This window comes from Dipodomys ordii, unplaced genomic scaffold (assembly GCF_000151885.1).
Source record: "Dipodomys ordii isolate 6190 unplaced genomic scaffold, Dord_2.0 Scaffold34, whole genome shotgun sequence".
In the NCBI taxonomy this organism is placed as follows: Eukaryota; Metazoa; Chordata; class Mammalia; order Rodentia; family Heteromyidae; genus Dipodomys; species Dipodomys ordii.
In genome coordinates, this window is record NW_012267250.1 from 2,844,507 (window position 1) to 2,854,633 (window position 10,127).

The window sequence follows — 10,127 nt, forward strand, 5'->3', positions numbered from 1 at the left end:
CAACTTCTGGACAATATACAGCTCTTTGTTGGACAGAATTTGTGATGTATATATTTTTGTCATTTTCTTTCAATCTCTGTTCTAATGCTTTTTGGGGTCTCTTCTATGAACAAGTGGCTTTATTTATTTGTTTTGTACCCTGACAAACTTTTGTCTCCCCGTGACTGAGTATAGTCTATTCTCTGAAATGGTGATTATTATGTATCTGAACTTCTCTCTCTCCACTCTGCTATTTGCCTCTCTTCTTTCATCCTTCTTTTCTATCCTCTCTCATTTCTTATCCCCCTTTTTTTAGTTGATTGATAGTACTTTTCTGTAATGAACATACTTTATTCTTACAACAAGGAAAAATAAGGTTCATGCTTCACTGAAAATTCTTACTTTTTCTGCTCATCACATGTGTGCTCACATACTGCAATCCTTCTGTCATCTGTGTACTTATTTCCTCCCATGAAGTTGGAATTACAGACATGGAATATCATACTCACATTGTTCTTTGAGATAGCAAGAATCCCTAAATTTTTGCCTGGGTTGACCTGAAACCACAATCTTCCTATCTGTGACTCCTATGTTGCTGCAATTACAGTCTTTGGATACCACTGTTATACCCCATTTTTCTATGAGGTTTTTTTTGTTGGTCATGGGGCTTGAATTCTGGGAATGGGTGCTGTCCCTGAGCTCTTCAGCTCAAGGTGAGTGCTTCACCACTTGAGCCACACTGCCATTTCTGAGATTATTTCATTAACATTCTTACCTCCAGTTCCAGCAATGTTACCAGAAATCATAGGATTTCATCATTATTTAGGGCCATATTGCGTATGTGTATCACATTTTCCTTATTCATTCATCCATCTATAGGTATCATAGTAAATTCTATGCCATACTTATTATAAATAGTGTTGCAAATAAACACCAAAATGCAGGAAAGTATTACAATATTTCATGTCTTTTGTATATACACGGATGATTTTTCTTTCTAAATTTTGTAAGCTAAAACATTGAAATCTTTGTCTATTTGCCATAAACAGTACAACAGTTTCCCTTGTTCATCGGTTGTTTTTCAGCCTTGCTTTTCTCTTCCATGTAGTCCTTTCAAGTGGTTATGTGGTAAGACTAACTAAGCCTGTTTTTATTATCTTTAGAGGGCTATTCCACACCTTAGACTATAAAACATGTTCACCTGTATCTTCTTTAGTATGTTCTTGATGCCATTTATAATATTTGAATATTTGTTCAATCTCAAACTTTTCTGATATAAGAAACAAGGAGGAGAGCCTGCCACACTTTTTCATTTCCCTAAGAGTGGCAACTAGTTGTTCTGATAGAATTGTAGCAAAGCTTTAATCAAAGAAGATCCTGGCCTTTATTTATCTTTACTTATCCCAGACACGGATAAGTAAAGGGAAGAATGTGCTGTACATGAACAGGCGTAGCATCCAGTGTTTGCTCAGATATCAGCAACCAGTCTATTCTGCAACAAATCTTTTCACTCACTTGAGCTTCAACTTCCTTTTTTTTTGGGCTGGAACTGGGGCTTGAACTCAGGTTCAGGGCATTCTTGCTTAGGTTTTCAGTCAAGGTTGGCACTCTATCACTTGAGCCACAGCTATACTTCTGGCTTTTTTGCTGGTTAGAGATCAGACTCTCAAGGAATTTTCTGTTTGGGCTAGCTTTGAACCACAATCTTCAAATCTCAGCATCCTGAGTAGTTAGTGCCTTACTTCAACTTTCCAATTTTTAGCAGGTACTTATTAGAATAGATACTTTCTAAAAAAAAAGTGCTTCATTCCAGTTCTGTGTATGATGTTGTTTGTGCTAGTCTGTGAACTGAATATTAGGGAAGAAATGATGGGAAATGTAACTTTGCAAATATGCTTGGATTTGGTTGTAATGTTTACATTTCTTTTTTTAATTTTTATTTATTTATTTTTATTGTGAAAATACTGTTCAGAGGGGTTCAATTACATGAACAAGATAATGAGTGCATTTCTTTTTTTTATTGTGAAAATACTGTACAAAGGGGTTACAGTTACATGGGCAAGGTAATGAGTACATTTCTTATCAAGCATTGTTGCCTCCTCCTTTGTTTCCCCTTACCATCCCTTCCCATCCCCCACCCCAAAGTTGAAAAGTTCGTTTTTTTACATAACAACTTGTGAGTGAATTTCTTATCAAGCTTTGTTGCCTCCTCCTTTGTTTCCCCTTCCCATCCCTTCCCATCCCTTCTCATCCCTTCCCATCTATCCTCCTTCTCCTCTCCCACCTCCACCCCGTGCTCAAGTTGTAAAGTTCATTTTTGACATAACATCTTGTACATCTCAGTGTTGCAATGGGTCCACCTGCATCCCTATTTAAACAATTTGTTTTTTTCCCTCCCCTCCACAAATTATACCAACATCAAATACAGTGAAAGCAGGGGCTATACCATGGAGGAGGGACATACAAAGCAACAAAGAAATATCTTATAAATATGTTAGAAACAATAGCAAGCAAGAAAAAACATTTGAGTCCTTATCTTGGGGTTCATTTAGCCTAACATCAATTTATCTGATCGTTTCTGCTTGTCTCAGACATATACTAGTTATTGCAAATAAGGGAAACCATGGGACCTATATTTCTTCGGGCCTGGCTTACTTCACTTAATATAAATGAACTATTTTGCTAAGAGTACACCTTTCCTTATATTCCAGCCCAGCAAGTGCATGTCTCAGGGGCCTGGAAATGACATGTTTGAAAGCACACAGATTATAGGGCTGACCATTTACCAGAGAGCAATGGTAAGTCATAGGTCTGTGCTTTTCAACTTCACTTAAAATCGTCCTAAGAAAGCCATTGACTTCTTTCATTAGCACGTTGATAATTGCAAGGAAGAAGCAAGAGTTCAGATGATGTCAGAAGTCTAGAAGAGGTCAGCTTTGAAGGTTGACTTCACCAGCCACATAGGAATTGGGTCTGCTGGGGAAGGACTGAGAAAACCTTCTGTCTTAGAATGGTTAGAAAGCCAGAGCACTTGCCTCAGACAGAAGAGGATGGATACATGTAAAGTTTTTTTTTTAAATTTAACTTAATTGTTACTAATGTGGTATCACATATGACCACACTGATCCCGATTCTCAGAAATCTCTGCAGTCTTCCTGCCCAAAGTCTTCTGGACCAGTTCTGGCATCTTGGATTCCAGTTTGATCATTTTTTTTTGTTTTTACTGTTGTTATTGTTTTGTTCTGTATAAACAGTGTGAGGTGTGTGCTGGCCTCATAATATGATTCTCCTACCTTTGCTTCCTGAGTAGCTGGGATTATAGAAGTGTACCATTGTATTGAGCTCATTTTTTTTTTTTGAAGAGACTTTCTCATGAAAAGAGACTGGATTATAATGATATTGCTATGAATTCACTCTTAGCATTACCTTTCTGCTACTTCTAAAATTTATCATTCATTTTGCCCTCTTGTTTTCTAACAGCTTCTATGGAGACAAATTAATTTTGTTTTTGTTTGGAGACTGATTTCTAAGGGAAAATATAAAGGAAGACCTCTGACTGACTTGTACTTGATAGTTAAATGCCTCTATCTTAATAGTTTATTCATGCTTTTGTCATGTGTGTGTGTGTGTGTGTGTGTGTGTGTGTGTGTGTGTGTTTAAGAAAATAATTTATTCCCAGAGTTAAATGTCCCAGGAGCAATAAAGGCAGAGCTGAAGTACCTTTAAAAACATGAGACACGAGAGTGCTGGTAGTAGCTGGTCTAATTGCCAAAGTTTCTTTTTAATTAGGGTGGTATTATCAGTAGATTATTCTAAATGAACAAATTCTATTTAAGACATGGGCTTATGACACACTTTGTCAGAAATTTTGTTACCTTCCTGGGCCTGGGAGCCAAGGAGGTCTAGCCCAAATTCTGCATTCTCAGTATGGCAAAATTCCTCTGAATTAGGAGAGAAAGGCTGTTGCCAGGGTTCTGGCCACTTATCCTGAGAGGTCCTATGTGACCATTGAAAGAGAACGACAAAGTGGACATGAGCTAGGTGTCAGCCCATGGAACTTGCTCTGAAGCATAATTCACTTATATGTCTGAAACCCATGAACCAACATAAACCTATCCAAATTACCATCTTCCACGAGATTAAAAATGCATCAGCTGGCTATATTAAACACACATATACACACACACACATGCATGCATGTGAGCAATCTATGAGTTTCTTTCTCAAGGCTCTTGAGAAAGAAAACATAAAAAAGAATACCATCTAAGAAGATATGCTCTTATTGGCCCAAATGAGAAGAGCTTTGGCCCTCTTCGCATCTTAAATTTTATTGGCCAGCTCTGAATGGTGGGCCATCCCTGTAATCTCTGCTATTTGGGAGATAGAGTTGGATGGATCATCATCCCCAGCTGGCCTGGGAAAAAGTTAGACTCTACTTGAAAAAAAAAAACTAAGAAAAACAAGAAACAACAACAACAAAATAAGATTTTATAGTATCAGTCTAGCAAGTGCATAATTTGCTTAGTGGCCTTTCAAGTATTATTGGTGCTATTTGTGTCACAACCTGTACAATTAGGATTTCGTATTTGTGGGGCATAAAGACAGATCAGCAGTTTCCCAGCCTTCAAGCTTCTGGGACACAGCTGGGCTGAGTGGAGGTAGCCATGTGGACAGCAGCTATTTCAAAGCAGTCAGTGGAGCACCTCCTAGTGGAGGAATGCTGTCCAGACTGGTGCTTCCTGGGACCACAGGTGGAACTCACTCCACCTCAGCTCTTTCTTTTTTTTTTTTTAATTTTATTTTTTATTGTGACAATAACGTACAGAGGAGTTACAATTACATGGGCAAGATAACGAGTACATTTCTTATCAAGCATTGTTGCCTCCTCTTTGTTTCCCCTTCCCATCCCTTCCCATACTCCCCCCTCTCCCCATCCGCTTCTCCCCTAACCCCCCACCAAAGTTGTAAAGTTCGTTTTTCCACATAAGACTTGTACATCTCATTGTTGCAATGCGTCCACCTGTAGCCTCAGCTCATTCCTTTGGGACAGTAATTCTGCCTGGCTCTTCTAGGAACTCTATGCATCTGCTTCCAAAGAGGTGACGGGACCTGTGGCTGTGGCTCAGCAATGGATGAACATGACCGACATGAGCATCCAGCTCAATTCCACACACACAGTAAGTGTGGTGGAGTCGCATGAGTCATGCCAAAGGATGGTGGCGTTATTACTTGTTGCTTGACTTCACTTTCTTCCTTGGCTTTTATTCTGCTTTTAAAATATTTCCTGGATTTTTCCTTTAGGTAAACCAGACTTGGGCTAATATTAAACAGGGTGAGCGTTACGCCTGTGGGGTCCATACTTCCCATGTTGCTGAGCTTCACATTCTCTTAACTCACAAGGTTTAATTAGAGCCATTGCATGCATTATTTTAATTTCTAAACTCTGGAATCACAGTTGTTTTTCTTTTTTTAAAGGTTTGTACATGTCAGCTTAGAAGTCCCAGAGCTCGGAGTCTTTTTTTTTTCTCTCTCATTTTTCAAAAATTTTAACTTTATTGTAAAGGTGGTATTATTGTCAGAGGGGTTATTATTGTCAGAGGGGTTACAGTTACATAAGGTTGTGAGTACATTTCTTGTTGAACTTGTTACAGCCTCCCTTATTTTTCTCCCATTTCCCTCCCCTCCTATTCCTCCACCCCCAAGTTGTACAGTTCACTTCCAACATATTGTCTTGTGAGTATTGTTGTTGAATTGTTTCACCTTTTGTCCTTTGTCTCAGGAGTCTTTTTAACTTAGCTTTCTGCTCATTCAGATTTAATCAGAGACAAATACTTTTCATTTCATTGTAATGATAACTTTAATGAATGTATTTAATTATTTTATGATTAATGGTGTGTGTGTGTGTGTGTGTGTGTGTATGTGTGTGTGTGTGTGTAAGTCATGGGGGCTTCATCTAGCTTCTGGGCAGTATTTCTGAGCTTTTTTGTTCATGGCTAGTTCTCTATCACATAAGGCAAAGCTCCACTTCTGGCCTTTTGGGGGTTAAGTGGAGGTAAGAGTCTCATGAACTTTCTTGCCCTGGCTGGCTTAGAACTACAGTCTTTAGATCTCAATGCCATAAATATGTAGGATTGCAGGCATGAGCCACCAATATCTGACTTTGTATGATTATTCTAAATTGATAGATAATTATTATACAACTTTATGGAATGCCATGTGATACCTTAGGTTCTAATTTTTCCACATCTTGGTCAGTGCTTGTTCTTATCTGACATATTAATGGTAGCCCTTCTATTGGGTGTGGGGCACATGGGTTTTGGAGTTTTCAGTCCTACCTAGCAGCGTTCACATAGCTGAAGTTCAGGTCCTGGATATAGCATAGTGCTCACTTTCCATTGTAACCCTCAGGTGATAGGGCTCCTTTCCAGGGAATCGGAGGCTTTGGCCTCAGAGTCCTTGCTTATGCAGCCATCTATTGTTTGAACTTCCTTTAGGACTCCTCCCTTTCTACTTCTTTCTATTTATTTATTCATTTATTTAGTATAGGTACTAGGGCATGATCTCTTGAATTCAGGCCTCATGTCCCCTAAAGGATTTTTGTCTCATGGCTGGCTGCCAGTTGAGCCATACTTGTAGCTCTACAACCACTTGTGGTCATCTTCCACTCAGATACTGTGGCAGATTATCTCAGGACTGCCTGAGTGCTACACATCATCTCTAGTCCAAAGTGATTGAGATTAGTCTGTCTTTGTTGATTCTTCAGTAAATTATCTATGGTTCTTCCTCACTTTCCTATATAGATCCCAAACCATCTTTATAACATGAGTAGTGGGGCTGGGAAGGTGGCTCAGTGGTAGAGCGCTTGCCTTGCATGCATGAGGCCCTGGGTTCCATTCCTCAGCACCACATAAATAAAAAGAAAAAAGCTGGAAGTGGCACTGTGGCTCAAGTGGTAGAGTGCTAGCTTTGAGCTTGAAGAGCTGAGGGACAGTGCCCGGGCCCAGAGTTCAGGCCCATGACCAGACCCAAAAAAATAAAAAACAAAAAACAACAACAACAAAAAAACAAAACATGAGTAGTCACAGCCATATATTAAATTCCGGCCCAGGTGGGTATGGTTATATAGAGCCTCAAAATCTTCAACACTATCTCACTTAGAGATCAGTTGAAAATTTGCTTGCCAAGTTCATAAAACTAAAGTTTTGGATTATCATCTTCCTGATTGTATTTTATTTTCTCCTTTTTTATAAGAGGGGGATTAGGAGTGTGGGTGATTTGGGTTTCACGGTTGTCATCTTAGATCAATCTTTTACATTATTTTGAGACAGAGTCTTGCTATGTAGACTAGGCAGGTCTCAAACATGTGGTCTTCTTGTGTCTCCCTTCTGAGTACTGGAATTACAGACATGTACCATCATGCCTACTTTCCCCTAATGCTTTCCTTTTTACTTATTTCTAATTTCACTTCACTGTTGGAATACAATATTGTATCATTTTATTATTACCTTCTAAAATGTATTGAATTTTGTTTTATGCTCTGTCCTAGGTGATTTTTCCATGTGCATTTGAACTGAAAATATATTTTGTTGTTGTTGTATGGAATATTCTATTGGTTATCTGTTAGAACTAGTTGGTTTCTAGTAGTGTTCAAGTTTTCTATGTCTTGGCTAATCTGCCTCATTGTTCTATTCATTATTAAATGTTCTGCCAATATTGATGAGTTTCTTATTTTTCCTTTCCTTTTCCTTTTCCCTTCCCTTCCCTTTCTTTTTCTTTAGTTTTATTTCAGTTTTTGTTCTGCTAGTAGGTACCTAAATGTTTAAAATTACTTTGTTTTTCTGCTCATTAAAGGCGAGCGCTCTACCACTTGAGCCACAGTGCCACTTCCGGTTTTCTGGTAGTTTATTGGAGGTAAGAGTTTCACAGACTTTCTTGCCCGGGCTGGCTTTGAACCGTGCTCCTCAGATCTCAACCTCCTGAGTAGCTAGGATTACAGGCGTGAGCCACCTGCGCCTGGCTGAATTTGTAGGTTTTCATAGTTAAATATTTTGTCTGACATTATGCATTTGGTGCTTGCTTTTTGTTTTTACTCTATGCTTATATGGGTTTGGATGAATATTCAAGAGGGACTGTTTCAAAGACATAAGCCAGACAACTGACATTACAAGCTATTCCTATTTTTAAAATAGGAAAAAGGTAGCCTGGCATCAGTGGCTCACACCTGTAATCCTAGCTCCTCAGGAGGCTGAGATTTGAGGGTCATGGTTTAAAGCCAGCCCAAGCAGGAGAGTCTGCTTGAAACTCTTTATCTCCAATTAACCACTAAAAAAGTCAAAAGTGTATCTGTGACTTGAGTGGTAGCATGCTGGTAAAAAAAACTCAGGGACACCATGAAGGCCTCAAGATCAGCACAACAAAAAAAGGTGATTTAGCTCACCAATATGTTAATTAATTCAAAATGTTTTCATTTACAAAATAAATAAAGAAATAGAAGTAAAACCTTGAGGATACTGAACAAAACATAGGCTCTTAGTTCTCTGTATACTCAGAAGATCTAATCAACTAATGATTTTTATTTTGTGATTCACAAAATAATATTCTTCCTCTTTGTTTATTCAAACTGTTTGAATAATTGGACAACAGCCTTAATAAAATCACTGACAATATTTGTGGCAGTGCACCTTCTTTCAGAGGGCTAACTCAAGGAAGCACACTAAATGTAATTCCTCATAGGGACAACAGAAGGGGATCCATTTTGGGACATCATTCAGGCCTTGGTCCTGGGCATACCATCCAATGAGCTAAAAGAATGTCATAAGCCAAAGCCAATCCTTTTTCACACTGGAGAGGTAAGACAGTTGGTTTTCATATGCAATTAGTGCATGGATGTTAGTAAATTTGAGAACTATCAGACAATGAATGGTTATCTCACTGATCTTTTTTAGTTACTCTCAATAATTTTTAATATTAAAATATTCTTTTAACACTTCCTTTACATTCTAAAGGTTGAAACATCACTCCTGTATTCATAAAAACATAGATTGTTTGAATGAGCAAGATTTAAAAACACTTTTTGAAAAATAGTTTACTAAAACTGTTAGGGAAGCAGAAAGAGGAAAGGAAGAAATGGAAAGATAGGCTACACAAATTTGAATATGAAAAAGCCAAGGTTCTCTTGGAGAAACCTAGGAAGATAAAGCAAGATACAGAAACTGTAAACTTAAAGTGCAGTTAGGGTCAAGTGCTAATTAGGGTAAACTGTTTCAAATGAAATTCACCATGTGTAAGGACAGTTATACACTGTTCTAGGGGACCACTAGGTTTTTTGTTACCTATTGTTTACTCCAGAATTATAGATCAATCCAAAACAATTATGCTGAGGAACCTATAGTATTAACATGTGAGATTCACATATTATGATCAAGACATATTCACCACATGACATATTTAATATTATATGATAAATTAAAAGTAGATCCTATGGCAGGACAAACAAAAACATTAAAATGAGCTTCAACTATAGATCTTTGAATAAAGAAACTTCTGTGATCATATGTCTGTTTACTACAGAAAGAATAATATACTAATGCAATTTTCTTCCTTTCATTAGATATCCATACCTCATCCGTGGTATCCAGATATTGTTGATGTTCAGATAATTACTCTTGGGTTCTTGGCCATAGCTGCTCTTCCTGGGGAATTTACGTGAGTTCTTCTTCTTTTTAAAACTCAGCTTAAAAATGTATTTGTTGTGTGTTCTGGTTAAAAATAATTGTTATGAAAAGACAAGTAAGTGTATATGGATCTTTTCATATCCTTTAGCGACTATGACAAATATTTCTACCCTCTGTTGTTAAGGTTTCTGAAGGCTAAATCTCTCTATGCCTATTACTGGTGGGTAACCAAAAACAAATGTGAAAATGTATGAGCTTTTCATCTTAAAGCAAAATGATGCCTTGAGTTATACCAGTACAAACAATTGAAGTTTTATGAAACTGAAGATACATAAGAGGATCAGTTTACATGTTAAAAATGAGGAAGAATGTTTAAACCTTTTTCTTTTTTTTAAATTTAATTTAATTTTATTTGTGAACATACTGTACAGAGGGGTTACAATTGCATGGGCAGGATAATGCGTACATTTCTTA

At 37.7% G+C, this 10,127-nt stretch overlaps 1 protein-coding gene across 1 annotated transcript in view; it reads left to right on the forward strand.

Annotated features, from left to right (window-relative positions):
• Window positions 1-10,127, forward strand: part of LOC105986231 (neutral ceramidase-like) — a 74,275-nt gene that overhangs the window by 22,990 nt on the left and 41,158 nt on the right. The window contains exons 5-6 of the mRNA XM_013017048.1: window positions 8,713-8,828; window positions 9,590-9,684. Of these exons, the coding sequence (XP_012872502.1) occupies window positions 8,713-8,828; window positions 9,590-9,684 (211 nt within the window). The remainder of the gene's footprint in view (window positions 1-8,712; window positions 8,829-9,589; window positions 9,685-10,127) is intronic.